At 47.2% G+C, this 18,876-nt stretch overlaps 1 protein-coding gene and 1 long non-coding RNA gene across 4 annotated transcripts in view; one reads left to right on the top strand and one right to left on the bottom strand.

Annotated features, from left to right (window-relative positions):
* The window catches only part of Cdc37 (cell division cycle 37), an 11,510-nt gene extending 4,104 nt beyond the window's left edge, over positions 1 to 7,406 (top strand). Inside the window, exons 2-8 of one of the 2 annotated variants that reach the window (XM_031343462.1) lie at positions 3,406 to 3,684; positions 3,948 to 4,203; positions 4,297 to 4,412; positions 4,489 to 4,611; positions 5,570 to 5,752; positions 5,877 to 5,948; positions 6,873 to 7,406. In XM_031343462.1, coding sequence (XP_031199322.1) covers positions 3,406 to 3,684; positions 3,948 to 4,203; positions 4,297 to 4,412; positions 4,489 to 4,611; positions 5,570 to 5,752; positions 5,877 to 5,948; positions 6,873 to 7,028 — 1,185 coding nt within the window. In that variant the 3' untranslated portion in view covers positions 7,029 to 7,406. The remainder of the gene's footprint in view (positions 1 to 3,405; positions 3,685 to 3,947; positions 4,204 to 4,296; positions 4,413 to 4,488; positions 4,612 to 5,569; positions 5,753 to 5,876; positions 5,949 to 6,872) is intronic. The other variant, XM_031343463.1, reaches the window with a different exon arrangement.
* A 7,742-nt stretch (positions 7,407 to 15,148) lies between these two features.
* Positions 15,149 to 18,876, bottom strand: part of LOC116073787 — a 44,565-nt gene continuing 40,837 nt past the window's right edge. The window contains exon 6 of one of the 2 annotated variants that reach the window (XR_004111903.1): positions 15,149 to 15,577. This is a non-coding gene — a long non-coding RNA (uncharacterized LOC116073787). Of the gene's footprint in view, positions 15,578 to 16,643; positions 17,569 to 18,876 lie in introns of those variants that run through there. The other variant, XR_004111901.1, reaches the window with a different exon arrangement.

The raw sequence follows: 18,876 nt of genomic DNA, 5'->3' as shown, positions 1-18,876 counted from the left end.
AAAAAAAAAAAAAAAAAAAAAACGTCTAGTTTGGCCTGGTGTTGCAGGCTTTACTCCCAGCTCTTGAGGATGCTGAGGCAGAAAACCACAAATTCAAGGCTAGCCTCAGCAACTTAAGAAAACACCAGGTCAAACTATGAAAAAAGGGCTGTGTGGAGTGTGTGCAGCTCAGCAGCAGGCCACTTGTGGAGCAAGTGTATGGCACTGGGTTCAGTCCCTGGTAGATCCCCTACCAGAAAAAAAAAAAAAAGATGTGGAGGTTTGGGAAAGAGGCAAGTAAGTTCCCAGCCCCACCTCCTAGGCTCTGTGGCCAGGCATGTGCTATGTGGGATTTCATCTGGCTCTTTCCAGTGTGTTATATGGTGTCAGAATTCTGAGAACCTCTGTGTCCCTTCTGTAAGGGACACCCATGCCATCCTGTTACTTGTATAAGCCTGGCCAGCCAGGTAGCTGCTGTCACCAACAGCACAGTCCTGTTTTTAGCTTCACCCTCCCTGGCAGCTACTCAGAGGACACTAGGGAGAATGGTGGCGGTTCTCCAGAAGCCAGCAGCCTGGCAACTTCATGCTGCTCTCTGGGGCCAGTGATGTGCTGACCTTAGAGCCCTTAGGAGAGCAGGCCAGGGCTGCTATATCAGAGCTTGTCATGTGTGCACAGGAGTCGGTTCACATAGAGGACGTGGGAGACAGGTGTCCTGCTTCCCAGCTCTGCTCATTCCCTTGAACAGGGTCTCTCAGTGATCCTGGGGCTAGGCTGGGGGTCAACAGGTCCCAATCATCCCCTTGTCTCTGCTCCCTACAGGACTGGGGTTACAGGCAGCAGTCTATTTTTGAGTGCTGGGGGTGTAAATGCAGGTCTCGTGCTTGCACGAGGACTCTTCCCCGTCTACCCTAGGAGCCCTGTCGCTAAAGCAGTCCCACTGTTGTCATCCCCTGTGCAGTTTCTACGCTCCTACGCTCCTTACTGGAATGCTTGGACTTTTCATTGTGTCTGTATGACAGATGTGCTTTTACGCATGCACCCAGAATGCATGTTGTGTGGAGGAAGGCTTGAAGAGTCACTTCTCTCCTTCCACCATGTATTTCCCAGGGATCGAACCTAGGTCATTAAGCTTGGCTGCACATTCCTACTGCCCCTGCTTTGCTTTTTCTCCCAGTGTGCATGTTGGTTCTACTTTTCACTCTCAGTACACTGTTCAGTAAATTACAGATGAAGGCACACACCCAAAATCTCAGTCTGGGAAAGCTGAGGAGGATCACATGTGTGTAGGAGCTTAAGGCCAGCCTGGGCCATATGCAAGAGCCCATCTCTGAATAAATGAATGCCATCATGACACAGCATGTCATGACGCGAGTTACCCCGTGCTTAGTAATGTGCCTGCCTGGTAGTGTAGACCTGTTATCCTAGCTGGGCGGGAGGGTAAGGCAGGAGGATTGGGAGAGCAGGGACCCCAGACTACACAGTGACTTCTGATCTAGCCTGGGCAACATGGAGGGACTGTCTTAAAGTGAAAAGCTGGTTGTAGTGTTGCTGCTTGTCACTGGAGCCCTAGGGAGAAAGAACCAGGAGCTTCACCACAGGTATAAGCCAACATCAACTGCATATGGATTCCAGACTACATAGCAAGACTGTTTCCAAACAGCAACAAAATAGGGCTGGCTAAAGGGCTCTACTCCCAAGCGTCCGAGTCCAGTCCCTGGAGCTGGGCAGTGGCCTCTGATCTCCATACCTGTGCTGTGATATATGTGTGTGAGCATATCAAGAGCATTAGTAAAATGGCTGGGGATGTAGTGCTTGACCCTAACTTCAGCCCCTAATTCTGCAAAATAAATACACAGACTTACACATGTATATGTCCACACACATATAACAACTTTGTACTGTATGGGTTTTTTTCTGCTTGGCTTGGAGGCACACATGGCTTTAATCTCAGCAGGAGGCAAAGGCAGGTAGATCTCTGAATTCAAAGTCCAGCCTAGTCTACAAAGCAAGTTCTAAGATAGCTAGAGCTATAGAGAGAAATCCTGTTTCAAAAAGCCTAAATAGATAAATAAGTAAATAAATGGTTCTTTAGCCAGGCAGTGGTGGCGCACTCCTTTAATCCCAGCACTTGGGAGTCAGAGGCAGGTGGATTTCTGAGTTCAAGGCCAGCCTGGTGTACAGAGTGAGTTCCAGGACAGCCAAGGCTATACAGAGAAACCCTGTCTCAAATGAATGAATGAATGAGTGAATGAGTGAATGAGTGAATGAATGGATGGTTCTTTAGCTTAAATGCTTTGGTGAATTTATTCTATTTGTGTTTGTGTGTGTGTGTGTGTGTGTGTGTGTGTCTCTGTATGTGTGTGTACCACAGTGCACATGTGGAGGTCAGAGGACAACTTGACTGAATTGCTTCTCTTTGCACTCAGGTCATCATGCTTCGCAGCCAGTATCTTTACTTTCTGAATCATCTCACTGGTCCTAAAATTTATTTTATTTCATTTACTTATTTTATATTTTGCAATAGGGTCTCACTATACAAACAAGGATGGCCTTGTACTCAGAGACCCTTCTGCCTCCATCTGCCCATTGTTGGGATTAGAGCCATTTGCTACCATGCCTGGCCTTACATTTTATTTCAAGACAAGTTTTGCTGAGTTGCCTACACTGGCCTGGTGCAAACTCAGTCTTCCTGCCTCGGCCTCCCTGAGTGCTTGGTTACAGAAGTGCTCCACTTGGGATTTTCTTTGGTTTTGTTTGTGGTGCTAGTGATGCCACTCAAGATGGCAAGCAAGGGCTGACAAGATGGCTCAGTGGGTAAAGGCACTTGCCACCAAGCCTGACAACCTGAGTTCAATCCCTAGTGCACACACAGTGGAACTCTTGCCACTTGTCCTCTGACCTTCACGTGTTGATGGGTTTTTGTTGCTGTTTGTTTCCAAAATTAAAATGAGCAAGGAGTCTGTTGCTTAGTTGCTCCCCCCACATGATCAGTTCCTGTTGCCCTGTCTTACACCTGCACTTGAGAGGCAGGAGGATCAAGAGTGTCACATACATAAAGAAAAAACAAAAAACAAAAACAACAACAACAACAACAAAAAAAGAGTGTCACATACAGATGTTTTCATTAGTTAAACCTAGTCTTAAAAACCATAAAAATATGGCAGCAGGGGCCAGGCGGTGGTGGCACACTCCTTTTAATCCCAGCCCTTGGGAGGCAGATTTCTGAGTTTGAGGCCAGCCTGGTCTACAGAGTAAGTTCCAGGACAGCTAGGGCTACACAGAAAAACCCTGTCTCGAAGAAAAAAAAAAATGGCAGCAGGGCACCAGCAGGTAGCACATGGCTGTGTGACTGTTGTAAGGACCCAGAGTGTATCCCTGACCCAGGCGTGTCTGTTCCCAAGTGCTGACTGTTCCTGCCTGCAGGCCCGGGTGGAACGCATGGAGCAGTTTCAGAAGGAGAAAGAGGAGCTGGACCGGGGCTGCCGGGAGTGCAAGCGCAAGGTAGCCGAGTGCCAGCGCAAGCTGAAGGAGCTGGAAGTGGCTGAGGGTGATGGCCAGGTGGAACTTGAGCGGCTTAGAGCTGAGGCACAGCAGCTGCGCAAGGAGGAGCGAAGCTGGGAGCAGAAGCTGGAGGACATGCGCAAAAAGGAGAAGAACATGCCCTGGAATGTGGACACCCTCAGTAAAGATGGCTTTAGCAAGGTGGGACACCAGCAAGAGCACTGTAGAGTGCGGTCAGACTGGCCGGGTGGTTCAGTGGTGGAGGTTAGACATGCCTGTGAAGACTCCAGGTCCACCCCTGTCTTCCCATCCCAGTAAACTAGAAAAAGAATTTTGACAATGAGAGCCAGTCAAAGCCATGGGGTGGGGTGCTAGTACAGGGGAGGGACAGGCAGACAATTTGAGTTTGGGATTGGCTAGTAGAGGCCAATGAAGCCCATCCGTACCCTCTGATCTGCCCGAAGGCCCGCGGCCATGCCTCCGCCACCTTGATGCACTTAGCGACACCACCGCCTCCGATGTGGACAGGATGGGCGCGGCGGCCACGGCCCCCAAACCCCAGGCGCACCCCTGCCTTGCCCCAGCCCACTTGCCCTCTCGTCCTGTCACAGAGCATGGTCAATACCAAGCCTGAGAAGGCAGAGGAAGACTCAGAGGAGGCAAGGGAGCAGAAACACAAGACCTTCGTTGAAAAATATGAGAAACAGATCAAGCATTTCGGTAAGTTCCTGTGTGAAGGCTTGGTTAGGAGTCAGGGCCAGGGAAAGGCTTCCAATGGCCTCTGCAGCATCTTCCCAACATCCTTCCCCGCAGGCATGCTCCACCGCTGGGATGACAGCCAGAAGTACCTGTCGGACAATGTCCACCTGGTGTGTGAGGAAACAGCCAACTACCTGGTTATCTGGTGCATTGACCTGGAAGTAGAGGAGGTGAGTACACCCTTGCCCAGCTGCTGAGCCTCCCAGGCACTGCTGCCTGCTGACACCTACCTCTCTGTCCTGGCAGAAATGTGCACTGATGGAACAGGTAGCTCACCAGACCATGGTGATGCAGTTTATTCTGGAGCTGGCCAAGAGTCTGAAGGTCGACCCCCGTGCCTGCTTCCGGCAGTTTTTCACCAAGATCAAGGTAATGAGTTCCTGTACCACCAGGAAGTCTATACAGTGTTCATGCTGACTAGGGACCCGTGGTCAAATCTTTATCAGAAGTACTTGAGGTAGTCCAGGGATGACAGTGGCTGAATATGGTCATATTCATTTCTTAAACTCTATGTATGTATAGATGATGTATATGTATGTATGGTGTGTGTGTGTGTGTGTGTGTGTGTGTGTAGATGTATATGTGTTTTTATGTATATGAATGTATGTATGTATGATGTATATGTGGACCCTTATGATTAGGAGACAGCTTTGTGCAGTTGATTCTCTCTACCTTTATGTAGGCTCCTGTGGTCAAACAAGCTGTTAGGCTTACATGGCAAAGCACTTTCACCCACTGAACCACCTAGTTGACCCTATTTGAAGATGTCATTCTATTTATTTACTTTAAATATCTAAATAACTTAGATATGACAATGTAACCATATTATGCAAACATTATATAATTAAATATTTCAATTTTTTTTGTTGCCATGTGTGTGCCTGAGTGAGTTTATGTGTATCATGCGCATGCAAGTGTCTTCAGAGGCTAGAAGAGGGTGTCGGATCCCTGGAGCTGCAGTTACTAGTGTTTACTAGGGTAATAGTACTGAACTTGGTTCCTCTGAAAGACCGGGGATTCTGAGAGCGGGGCAGAGTAGAACAATCCAGAACTGGGGTATCTGTTAGACCTTGCTGGCGGACACCTGAAGATATGATACCAAGCTGGTGCTGTTGAGCTGAGCCAGGAGGCTAGCCATTAGCAAGTGGGCCCACCAGCTAGTAGGATGGGTACTGAATACAGGAGACAAAGGCCAAGCCTTGATTGAGGTACCCATGGTGGAGTTCAGGAAAAGCTTCAGGGAGCCTCCAGGAGTTGCTGCAGGGGCCTCACCCCTAAACATGTGCATATCAATGGTGCAGTGAACAGCACCCACCCTCTTCCACAGACCGCCGATCATCAGTATATGGAGGGCTTCAAGTATGAACTGGAGGCCTTTAAGGAACGTGTGCGGGGCCGCGCCAAGCTGCGAATAGAGAAAGCCATGAAGGAGTATGAGGAGGAGGAGCGCAAGAAGAGGCTAGGCCCTGGTGGCCTGGACCCCGTGGAGGTCTATGAATCCCTGCCTGAGGTGTGGCTTCCCAGGGCTCAGGAGGGAGGAGGAAGATTATACACATTGCTTACTCCCAGCTCCTGTCCCCCTACCCCCACCCATCCTAAGCCTAGGCCCTCACCCTGGCCCCGTCTGTACCCAGGAGCTGCAGAAGTGCTTTGATGTGAAGGATGTACAGATGCTGCAAGACGCCATCAGCAAAATGGATCCCACTGTGAGTACCCAGTCTCTGAGGCAGATGGCAAGGAGTGGCCCTCTTGTTCTGCCCAGGGGTGCAATCCTGTCATCTCTAGAGGCTAAGAGCAGGGTTGTAAGTCCAAGGCCAGGTTTAGTCAGTTGAGATGAACCAGAGCAATTTAATGAGACCCTCTCTGAGAATGACAAGGTCAGGGTATCACTCAGTAGCAGCTATGTGTTGGGCTGTGGTTCTAAAAACAAAAGATCATGTCCCTCCTGAGCTTCATTAAGAAAAGGGAGGTCCAGCACTCCTAACAGCAACACTGTTTGTTAAGTACCAGCTGGATACACCTCAGGAGGAGTGAAAACTGAGCTTTTCTTTTTTATTTTTATTTTATTTTATTTTGTTATTATTATTATTTTTTTGTTTTTTTTTTTTTTTGTTTTTTTTCGAGACAGGGTTTCTCTGTGTAGCCCTGGCTGTCCTGGAACTCACTCTGTAGACCAGGCTGGCCTTGAACTCAGAAATCCGCCTGCCTCTGCCTCCCAAGTGCTGGGACTAAAGGCATGCGCCACCACTGCCCGGCGAGGAAAGTACTCTTTAACTGCTGAACCATAGCTGTCACCACCCCCTTTTGTGTGTTTGTTTGAGCCGGGTCTCATGTAGCCCAAGCTGACCTCAAATATGACCTTGAACTCCTAACCCTCCTGCCTCCACTTCCTAAGTGGTGGGATCACAAGTGTGTACCACCATATCTGGTTGTCTGTGGTACTGGAATGGAAGAGTCTTGGAACACTAGTCGAGTGTTGCACACTGAGTCACATGCCAGCTTCTGCAGTTCCTTAAACGGTTCTGGGTAGAGTGGGTACTGAGCAGCCTTGAAGGAGAAGGAGGTTCGGGGGACAATGGGGCACCATGGTGCTGGCACAGCCTCACCTGCTGTCCTTTCTCTCTTCACAGGATGCCAAGTATCACATGCAGCGTTGCATCGATTCTGGCCTCTGGGTCCCCAACTCCAAGTCTGGTGAGGCCAAGGAGGGGGAGGAGGCGGGCCCCGGGGACCCATTGCTGGAAGCCGTCCCCAAAGCGGGCAACGAGAAAGACGTCAGTGCATAACCCTTCTCCGGAAAAGGAAACCTAGCCACCGTGCCCCTAGCTCCCGACTCCTCACTTCTGCTGCTCCTCACATCCTGGCCCATGGCCTGCCCCTTGTCCCCTGTCCTCCGGCCTGTCCCCAGCTCTCATCAGATTTTCTGCTTCGGGTTGAGGGGCTCTGCTGTCTGCAGCCCCCCTACCCCCATCAGCGTTATGCCAAAGTCCTGGGGGCCTGGGGAGGTGCAGCAGTTGCCAGGTTGGTCTACCGGGTTGGGGATACAAATGTCCCCATCTGGGCAGGGTCTGTCCCTATGGGTCTGTGGTCACTGTTTTTCTTCTGTCTAGCTTTCTGTCCTGCAACTGGCAACAATGTCCAATAAACAGTTCCAGGTGCTGGAGGCCGCTGGCTCAGTGCTGTTTGAGGCTGGGGGTGAACCTAAGTGGGGAGAACCAGAGTGCTAACAGCCATGCCTTTGTCCTGTCCCTCACCATTCAGAAGTCCTAGGCCTTCTGTGTCTCTCCAACTCTTGTCTGTCTCAGCCTCTCCTAATTCTTTCCTCCCTCTGCCTCCCCTCTTCCCCTAGCACTCCATGGAGACAAGAGGACACGAGTTTGAGGGTAGACTGGGCATGAGAAATATGTGGCCTTTCACACTGAACTTTGCCTCTGCTAGGAGAACATCTTATTCTAAGTGTGTGTGTGTGTGTGTGTGTGTGTGCGCGCCTTTTTGAAATAGGTTTTCTATGTATCTCTGGCTGTCTGGGAACACACTATGTAGACAAGGATGGCCTCAAACTCACATATCTACCTGCCACTACCTCCTGAGTGCTTGGATCAAAAGCATGAGCCACTCCTGGCTTAAAATTTAATGTATGTGTATGAGTGCTCTGTATGTGTGCATGTAGTGCCTGCAGAGGCTAGAATCTCTTAGAATTATAGTTACCAATAGCTCTAAGGCCACCATGTGGCTACCTGGAGTGAAATCAATGTCCTCTGCCACATTGAGCCTTTTCTCCAGTCCTGGGGAGCGACTTTGAGGATTTCTACTGTTCGAAAGAGTATAGCCTGGGGCTCTGGCTAGAGTTCAATGGCAGAGCTTGGCTTAACATGTAGTTTCTGTTCCAGCAGTGTTTTTTTTTTTTTTTTAAAAAAAGCATATATATCATTCTGTACTCAGAAGAAGGAAACAGAGGGTCATGTGTTCAAGGCCAGGCAGGGCTGACCAGTGAGCCCCTGTCTGGGTGAAAATGAATTTAGCCCAGTTTGCAAAGTGCTTGCCTAGCATTCAGGAAGCTCTGGCTTCTAGCCCTACTGTGCATAAACTGGATGTGGTGGCATACACCTGCAAATCCCAGGCCCTGAGGTAGAGATCCTGGAGTTAAAGTTGGTGGACTGAGAAGATAGCTCTGGGTGTAAGCTCTTGCTGCAGAGGCCTGAGAAGACCTCAGTTCAGATACCAGCACCCATGGAAAATGCTGGACATGGCCATGTGTACTTCCCATAACCTCAGGAGAGAAGACTGTATCCCTGGGGCTTGGTGGCTGCTGGTCTTCAGATTGAGAGACTATGAGTAGGAATAACATGAAGCATGATAGAGCAGGCCACTCAGCATCCTCTGGATTCCACCAGTACACACAGGCACAGTACACATGCCTAGTGGCATACACAAAGTACATTGTCCAGGCCAGACTAGGCTGCATGAGAGAAAGTAAATTTATACGATCTGGTGAGATGTCTCACCATGAAAGGCACGTGCCACCAAGCTTGGCACAGTTTCAATCTGCACGACATGCCACTTGGTGTCAGGAGAGAGCCAGCTCAGCACATTGTCCTCTGAGCTCCATACCCGAGTGCACATTACAGAAGAGTAGCCTGAGAAAGAAAGTTCCTGCTGGGCAGTGGTGGCACACGCTTGTAATCCCAGCACTTGGGAGACAGAGGGAGGTGGATTTCTGAGTTCAAGGCCAGCCTGGTCTACAGAGTGAGTTCCAGGACAGCCAGGGCTATACAGAGAAACCCTGTCTCAAGAAAAAAAAAAAGTTTAATAAGCAAATGATAAACATGAAAAAATGGTACTGTGAGCTGCTTAGGCTGAAATCAGCCAAAGGCGTGAGTTTCCAGATGTCTGACTCCTTATCCTTTTAGGGCATTGCCCTCTGGGAACTGTTTCACCTCAGGACCTAAACTATCAGCTGATCTCTGAATTTGAGACAAGCTTAGTCTGCATGGTATGCAGCCAGCCAGTGCTGCACAGTGAGGTCCTATCTCAGAGAACAACAGAATGAAAAAACATTTTAACCGGCTCCAGCTCTGTGCACTGCCTTCCAGACATGTTTCTGGGAGCTCTCTGAGTCTCTCACCTTTCACACCTAGTCCCCCAGACTGCCTCCCTGGTGTGGTATTATCACCTGTAGGCTATGGGCAACCTGAACCACTATGAACGAGCCTTTCCTTCCTTTCTCCCCTGAGATGCCCACAGCACTGGGAAAGCACTGGGACTGGGAAAGCACAGGGACTGGAGCACACACAGTGAGCCCACAGAAAGAAATGAGCAGGATGACCAAATGTTCTTGTGTCCAAGTATCTATCCACCAGAGGGCAGGAGTGAGCCACAAATCTTTACAACTTATTTCTAGTTGAAAGGTCTGTAACTCAGTTCCAAGTGATCCAAACAGGTGGGTGTGGGTGAGTGTGAGTGTGTGCATGCATGCGTGTGAGTGTGTGTGTGTGTGTGTGTGTAACTCAGTTCCAGGTGATCCAAACTTAGGTGGGGGGTGAGTGGGGGTGTGCATGCATGTGAGTGTGTGTGTGTGAGTGTATGTGTGGGTGTGTGTTAAGATTATAAACCATGGCTGGGCAGTGGTGGCACATGCCTTTAATCTCAGCACTTGGGAGGCAGAGGCAGGCTGGTCTACAGAGTGAGTTCCAGGACAGCCAGGGCCACACAGAGAAACCCTGTCTTGGAAAAAAAAAAAAAATTATAAGCCATGATTTGTTTGAACCAGGTCCTTGACAAGAGCTAGTGCTCTTTTTTGTTTGTTTGGGTTTCTTTTTTTTTTTTTTTTTTTTTTTTTTTTTTTTAAGACAGGGTTCCTCTGTGTAGTCCTGGCTGTCCTGGAACTCACTCTGTAGACCAGGCTGGTCTAGAACTCAGAAATCCACCTGCCTCTGCCTCCCAAGTGCTGGGATTAAAGGCGTGCACCACCACCACCCAGCCAGGTCTAAAATTTTTATTGACTTATTTCTTTAAAATATTTATTTAGCTTATGTGATTACACTGTAGCTGTCTTCAGACACACCAGAAGAGGGTATTGGATTCTATTGCAGATGGTTTTGAGCCATTATGTGGTTGCTTGGAACTGAACTCAAGACCTCTGGAAGAGCAGCCAGTGCCCATAACTGCTGAGCCACATCATCTCTTCAGCCCTTGACTTATTTATTGTGTGGACATTGAAAAACAGTTTGAGTTTCTTGTGTTTCAACCATGTGGGCACTGGAGCTAGAACTCAGTATTGATGTTGGTATTGGTGGCAAGTGCCTTTACCTGCTGAGCACAGCAACTCATTATAGAGAGATGCCCATCAGCTACTTTGGCTGGTCAGGAAGCCTCTGGTGGCTTCCTGTCCCCACCTTCCTAGGCTCCTTGCATAGTGTCCAGTATTGAACTGGGTCCTCTCGATTGCAGGGAAATGAAAGCACTCGTTTTCATTTTTACTAACTCAGTTGATAACTCTACATACAGAGAAGTAAAACAGTTAAGAAGCTGGGTGGGGGGGAGTGTCCCAGAAGCAGAGTGGTGTCTTGAACGTGGGCTGTCTTTTGCCACCCTGCTGTTGTAGTTTTTCCTTTTTCTGCCATGGTTGACAAAGTTTCTAGAAAATATTGCTTCACACATATGTACAGCAGAACATGGAACTTTCTTTGAAAGTCTCCCAGTGGCAGTGGTGTCACACACCTTTAATCCCAGCACCTGGAAGGCAGAGGCAGGTGGATTTCTGAGTTCAAGGCCAGCCTGGTCTACAGAGTGAGTTCCAGGACAGCCAGGGCTACACAGAAAAACCCTGTCTCCCAGCAAGTCACCTTGCAGCCCTCAGGAGAGGGGGCCTGACTTCTCTGACCTCTCATTCAGAAGACAACAGGCTTTGTTTTAAATTATTTATCTTGGCTTTACCCAGGTCTGGTGGGAACTTTAAGGAAACCCCTCTCTGAAGATGCCTTGCTTAGGGGAATCCCCTCATTTCTGAAACCTGTTTTAACTATCCTAGGTTTGTCCCTCTTAGTGTGGAAAGTCCCTGTTGGGGAAACCCCTTGGTGTCCCTGCTGAGTTCTGAGCAGGTTTAGAGTACAGAAGGTCTACAAGACCTCTGGGTCAGAGGAGCAAACATGGGCCTTTCCAGTAGCTTCAGGTAGCTGCTTTTCTTCACTGTTCAGTGTGGGGTGTTTGCTCTGCTTTGAATGAACTGCAAACTTGGGCTGCCACTCACATCTGTAATTCTAACATCTGGAAAGCTAAGACAGCAGGAGGGCCTTGAGTCTGAGGTTAGCCCAGGCTAAAGTGAACTACACAAACCCTGCCCTTCTCTCAAAAAATATGAAAACAAAACCAAACAGAAAAAGGAGGAAAGGAGGTGGGAGGAGTGAGAGAGGCCGGCCAGCCAGCCCAGAGGGAGCTCAGTCTCAAAGTGTACTGTAAAGGAAGTGAGGTTTGAGCCTCAGAACCTACACAAAAGCCAGAGGGGTGCTCCACGCTCAGTAGCCCAGTGCAGGGGAAGCATACCGGCCGTTGGAGCCTGTTGCCCAGCTTGCCTATCCAAACAGGATGTTACAGGCCAATGAGACGTAGTCTCAAAAACACAGAAACAAAAAAAAACCAACATGGATGGCAATGAAGGAATGACAGTTGAGGGTTTCCCCCTGGCCTTCACAACTATATACATGCATGTGCATAAATACCGCACACAAGTAAAACAGACTGAACCAGAGGTGGGTAGATTTCTTTTTGAGGCCAGGACAGCTGGTCTACAAAATGAGTTTCAGGATAGCCAGAGCAGAGAGAAACCCTGTCTTGAAAAAACAAAAGAAGAAAAAGCCAAGCCTCAGGACCTTTGGAGAATGCCAAACCCTGGCTCGTGACTCAGCATCACCCTGGGGATGAACGAGCTGTTGTTTATTATTACTGTGATTATTATGACCATTATTGCTATGAGTCACCCTGTTTGAAGTGCTGGGTACAGGATCCAGGCCCTCTATTTCAGCTTCAATACTCCAGAGGGGCTCCGCCCAGACTCAGATTTGGCACAGTCCTCTTCCTGTTAATTGAACTCTTGAGCCTGGGCAGTGACAGAGGAGGAGATTGTCTTAGTTACTTTTATTGCCGTGAAGAGACACCATGACCAAAGCAATTTATAGAAGAACACATTTATTGGGGCTGGAGGGATGGCTTAGTGGTTAAGAGCATGGACTGCTCTTCTGAAGGTCCTGAGTTCAAATCCCAGCAACCACATGGTGGCAACCATCTATAATGAGATCTGATGCCCTCTTCTGGGGTGTCTAAAGGCAGCTACAGTGTACTTACATATAATAAATAAATCTTAGGGAAAAAAAGACTTAAAAAAAAAAGAACACATTTGTTGGGGATCAGAATTCTATCATGGTGGAGAGCGTGGCAGTAGGCAGGCATGCCAGTGGAGAAGTAGCTGAGAGCTTACATCCTAAACCATAAGCAGGAGGCATAGAAAAGAGGACTAACTGGGAATATCTTGGCCTTTTGAATTCTCAAACCCACCCACCCTCAGTGACAACACCTCCTCCAACAAGGTCACATCTAAACCTTTCCAAACAGATTTGCCAGCTGGAGACCAAGATTCAAATATATGAATCTGTGAGGCCACTCATTCAAACCACTGGAGTATCAGCAGGGAGAAGACAGCTGGCCTCCAGCTCAGACCACTCAGTGTCTACCCACTGGACATGTGCCCTCCCTGACGGGCCTGACATTCTAGACCAGGAAAAATATTAGTATAGGTCCTCAAAGAGTCATGTAGTGGCCAGAGCTTGGTGATGTGCTCATCTGAAACTGTCTGCAGTTTCAGGAACTGGATTCTTCCCGGGTGGAGGACAGGGACCTGGAAAAAGAGGGTTCGAATTGCGGGAGAAATAATGAAACCAAGACAAGTAGTCTGATCAAGGTTCAAACTTTACTGCGGGAATCAAGTTTATATATGTAGTACAGAAAGGAAAGCAAGTCTCTAGGTTCCATGATATTTGCATAAGTAACACTCTGGTGCCAGAGTCCCTAAGAGTCCCTAAGCCTCTGGCTGTAGGCAGTCTCCTAGCTCGGTGGGTGGACTTCTAAGCTGCTGCTGGGAGAAGTGACAGTTCAGTCCACAGAAAGCCTTTGTTTAGCTCCCCAGATGGGATAGCTGCTTCCTGGCAGAAGCTGGCAGTGGCTTGGCTAATTGGGGAGGTTACACTCATCTAGTGTATACGTGCACCGGGTCCCATCCCTGCACTCATGAACCTGGAGTCATCACTTGGCGAGTCCCATCTTCATCCATGTACGCAGCACATGGATGAAGCACACACACACACACCAGCTGGAGTGGAGGAAGGAGTATTGAGCTCAAGGTCATCCTCAGCTATATAGAGACCCAAACTGAGCTACACAAGAGCCTGTCTCAAAAAAGAAAGGGAGAAACTGGGTGGTGGTGGTGGTACACGCTTTTGATTCCAGCATTCAGGAGGCAAAAGAGTTTGAGGCCATCCTGATCTACAGAGTGAATTCCAGGATAGCCAGGGCTACACAGAGAAGCTCTGTCATGGAAAAAAAAGAGGAGGATATGGGGCTGAAGAGATGGCTCAGCAGTTAAGAACTCTGGCTGCTCTTTCAGAGGACCTAGATTTGCTTTTGGTATATAACCATAACTCCATTGCCCTCTTCTGGCCTTCAATGGGCACCAGGCATGCACGCAGTGTGCAGAAACACTAATTGGCTAAATATCCATACATATAAATCTAAAAAAAAAAAGTTAAAAGCAAGGAGGAAGGGAGAAAAGTGGAGTGAGAGCAGAGCAGGATTGGCAAGTGCAGAGCTCTGGTTCAAGATTCAGAATCTCTAGCATCTCAGATAAAGGGAGACGTCTCAGATGTGTCCTCTGGGTTGGTGAGGGCACCGCAGCGGAAGGAAAACAGCTAGAGCACAGAGCTGACAGGAAGCTCCAAGCTTGACTGTCTTATCTCAAGTCTGGCTTCTCATTTCTGGTGGTTTGAATGATAAGGTCACCCATAAGGGGCATTTGAATTCTTGACCCCAGTTGGTATAGCTGTTTGGGGAGGCTTGGAAGGTGTGGCCTTGCTGGAGGAATGTACATCACTGGGAACAGGCTTTAAGAGTTGAGCTTCCCACAGAAAAAACCCTGTCTCGAAAAATCAAAAAAAAAAAAAAAAGAGTTGAGCTTCAGGGCTGGAGAGATGGCTTAGAGGTTAAGAGCACTGACTGACTGACCTTCCAGAGGTCCTGAGTTCAATTCCCAGCAACCGCATGGTGGCTCACACAACCGTGTATAATAGTATTCGATGCCCTCTTCTGGTGTGTCTGAAGATAGCAACAGTATACCCACATACATGAATAATAAATAAAGCTAAAAAAACAAACAAACAAAAAAGAAAAAAACGAGTTGACCTTCCAACATTCTTGGCTTGCTGTTTCCTGCCTATGGTTGCAGATGTTACCTCACAGCTCTTCCAGCCTCATGCCTGGGGCTTCCTGCTGTGCTTCAAGCCATCATGGTGATGGATTCTTGTCCCTCTGAATCCCTAAGCCCCAAATAAACTTGCCTTCTGTAAGCTGCCTTGGTCATGGTGTTTTATCACAGCAATAGAAAAGTTCCTAAAGCAGGTCGTGAGGGCACACGTCTTTAATCCCAGCACTCCGGAGGCGGAGGCAGGTGAATCCTCCTTCAAGGACAGCCAAGGTTACACAGAGAAACCCTGTCTCAAAAGACAGGCAGATAGGCAGACAGTTAAACAGACAAACAGGAATAATAACTAAGAATAATAGGGGCTGGAGAGATGCACTGACTGTTCTTCTGAAGGTCCTGAGTTCAAATCCCAGCAACCACCATCTGTAATAAGATCCATTGCCCTCTTCTGGTATCTGAAGACAGCTGCAGTGTACTCACATACACTTGCCATTTTGTGTTCTTTACCAGGGGGTTTCCTTGGGGTCTAACTCTGCAGCACTTAGCTGAGGAGAAGGGGTTACACTCTCTGCTCTGTGACTACTTTCTGGTGAAACTAGGACTCCTTGTCACAGCCCAGGAAGCCTGGACTACTAGCCAGAGTGGGGGAGGAAATTAGGGCAGCGAGGCATTCACCACAAGCATATGGTTTTTCAACCCAGCTGAAGAGACAATCACATCCACTGGGCTGGCTCGTATCAGTTTTCAGCAAGTCCAGGGCTTTCTGGTTCTGTAGAACTGCTTGGATCTGGTGCAGTATAGATCATCTCTGGAGCAGTTTGCAATCTGCTTCTGACTTATGGAGTGGAACCGTGCCAATATAGGTATAGACTGGGGACAAAAGTTAATAAAGTTAAAGGAAACTTATATTTGGAGTGCCTCAGATGTGGGCAACAGGCAGGGAAGCATAGGCTGTTGGTTGACAGGAGTACTTATCTGGCTCTGGTTAACCTGTAGGAGGTGGACCGAAGTCTCATGACTTTCTTGATACTCTCAAGTTTATATTATCACTGTGAATAATCTACATTAAAATCCATTTTACAGAGAAAAAATAAACAGCCAACCGGCATCATCTGTAAACAGCTGGAGTAGACTTATGCCTTTGGGCCATAGCAAAAGCTATGGCGTTAGGATAAAAAAGTGTAAACCTTTTCCACCAGAACGTGTAGGTTGGACAGAGATGTTTTTAGCATGATGAGAAACATCCCTAAGTTTATATTTAAGAGACAATGACAGAAAATTTAAAATCTTGACAGATAATAGTAGTCAGTGCGTTAGCTTATCAGAACTCTATTGATTAAATCTCTAAACTTCTGAAATCTTTAAACAACAACATAAAATAACTTTTAATTATCTATCATTTTGGGGTTTTTAGTTTTTGAGACAGTTTCTCTGCATAGCTCTGGCTGTCCTGGACTCACTCTGTAGACCAGGCTGGCCTCGAACTCAGAAATCCCCCTGCCTCTTTCTCCCAAATGCTGGGATTAAAAGCGTATGCCACCACTGCCCAACCCACATCTGCCTCTTGAGTGCTGGGACTAAAGGCAAGTAACACTACTGCCTGGCTGTATTTATATCTTGTAAATCATCTTTTTAAATCCTCACTACTTATTTCACCTTTTATATCCTCAGATGTTTGTAATTTGAATTAATTTTAGGTTTTTATACTCCATATAAACTTTCAATTTCTTTTTTTTTTTTTAAAGATTTATTATTATAAATAAGTATACTGTAGCTGTCTTCAGACACATCAGAAGAGGGCATCAGATCTCATTACAGATGGTTGTGAGCCACCATGTGGTTGCTGGGATTTGAACTCAGAACCTTTGGAAGAGCAGTCAGTGCTCTTACCCACTGAGCCATCTCACCAGCCCCAACTTTCAATTTCTTATTCAATTATTTATTATTAGACATATATAAGTGGTTGATTACTGAGTACAGTCTTTGCAAAGCAAATTCCTTTAAACTGTTAGTAAAGGGTACATCTGAAACGTGTTTATCCTTTAATATGAACCGTGTGAGTCAAGTAAACCCGTCTGTGAGTTTGCCTTTTTCTTTTTTTTTTTTAAAGATTTATTTCATGTGTATGAGTACACTGTAGCTGTACAGATGGCCATGATCCATCATGTGGCTGCTGGGAATTGAACTCAGGACCTGAGTTTGCCTTTTTCATCAGGTGACCTAGACACTCTAGAAAAGTAAGGTCTGGTTTTTCTGTGTGAAATGCATTGACTGGGCCATTGAAGCAGTAGTTTAAGCAGCTGCTGGTAAACTGACACTGCAGTTAGCTATCAACGCCATCCATCGGAGATCTGAGAAGGGTAAATCACAGCAGGAAGCTACAATCCAATGGCTTCTGTATCGATTACATTGACAGAGACCCACCACCTAGATGGTTGTCCTAGGGTCCAGTGATCTCAGTGGCCTTGTTGGGGATAGTGGGCACAGGTCTTCAGCTGTCACATAGGAAGGGCAGGATTATACCTTCAGTTGCTGAACAGAACAGCATAGGCTTTGGGCCAGACTCAGGTTTGAGAGGTTTTCCCATGGAGGAGGAACATGGGACCATTGGCCACACTTTGACAGTGTAGGACACTTTAAGCAGAATAGGACAATCAACACATGTCCACAGAGCATGGTGGCATGCATGGGACAGCTTTTCCTAGCAGTTAGCTTTACCACCATCCAGGTGGAGTTGTCCGGGCCCAATCCGCCTTCTTTGAAGACCTCAGGATTCTTCTAGGACCAGGCATCTCTGGCACCTCTGCCCATCACAGGAAACTTCCCCATTAAACATTTTAAATGTCATATTCAGCAGATCTCTGAAAAGTTTTGAGGGACATCTATTAAATATACTTGATTTTAAATAAACTTTACTTGACTTTTGTTACTTGTTTTAGGTTTAACCTTGAAAGTATGGAGGAAGCCAAATAAAGGGTGTCCTTGTAAATGACTTATATTTGTAAAGAACTTCACCATTTAAAATAAAAGGAAGCTGGTTCTTCAAAACATCTTCCAAGTTGTTGTTGTTTTCTGATTTTCTTTTTGAGATGCATGTAGCCAGAGACTGTCCTTGAATTACTAATCCCCTTCCTTTACCTACCTTCTAGATGCATGTGTCACAACTACTGGATTTTATTTTTTATTTATTTTTATTTATTTATTTTGTTTTTTCGAGACAGGGTTTCTCTGTGTGTAACAGGGTTTCCATGGCTGTCCTGGAACTCACTCTGTAGACTAGGCTGGCCTTGAGAACTCAGAAATCCACCTGCCTCTGCCTCCCAAGTGCTGGGATTAAAGGTGTGTGCCACCACTGCCTGACTTGGATTTTATTTTTTATTAAATTTTATTTTAAGAAATACATCCCAGCCAAGCAGTGGTGGTGCACGCCTTTAATCTAAGCACTTGGGAAGCAGAGGCAGGTGGCTGAATTCAAGGCTAGCCTAGTCTACTGAGTGAGTTACAGGACGGCCAGGGCTATACAGAGAAAACCAGTCTTGAGAAATCCTGTCTCAAAAAACCAAAAGCCAACAACAAAAGCAACACAAAGCAAAGCAAAACAAAACAGAAAGAGAGAAAGAAATACATCTCTAGCTAACTGTACTGACTGCTCTCAGAGTGGGCCAGGGTTAGATTCCCAGCACCCACATGGTAGTTCACAACCATCGGGTACACCAGTTCCAGAGGATGGGAGGCCTCTTCTAGCCTCTGAAGTTGCACAGTGCATTCACATACAGGCAGATTAAAAACAGTCATGAAGAAGAGGAGGAGGAGGAGGAGGAAGAAAGAGGTGGTAATGGTTTCATGCTCAAGTTGCTGCTTGGATATATCCCCTCCCCACCCCACCCACTCCCTTACACACACACACACACACACACACACACACACACACACCTGCACTCCATTAATTTGTTTACAAACATTGTCTGTGTGTGAAGGCAGAATGTGGTATCAGATGACAATTCCCAAGAGGTAGTCAGTCCATTCTCTCCTTCACCCATGTGGAACCTGGAGCGCTAGGGCTTTAACTCAGGTCTTCAGGCTTGGCAGCAAATGTCTTTCCCTGCTGAGCTACCTCTGTAGTCCATATTGGAGATTTTCTTTTTCTTTTTCTTCCTTCTTTCCTCTTT

The sequence above is a fragment of the Mastomys coucha genome, unplaced genomic scaffold (assembly GCF_008632895.1).
Source record: "Mastomys coucha isolate ucsf_1 unplaced genomic scaffold, UCSF_Mcou_1 pScaffold23, whole genome shotgun sequence".
Taxonomy (NCBI): Eukaryota; Metazoa; Chordata; class Mammalia; order Rodentia; family Muridae; genus Mastomys; species Mastomys coucha.
This window is presented reverse-complemented; position numbering and strand designations above follow the sequence as displayed.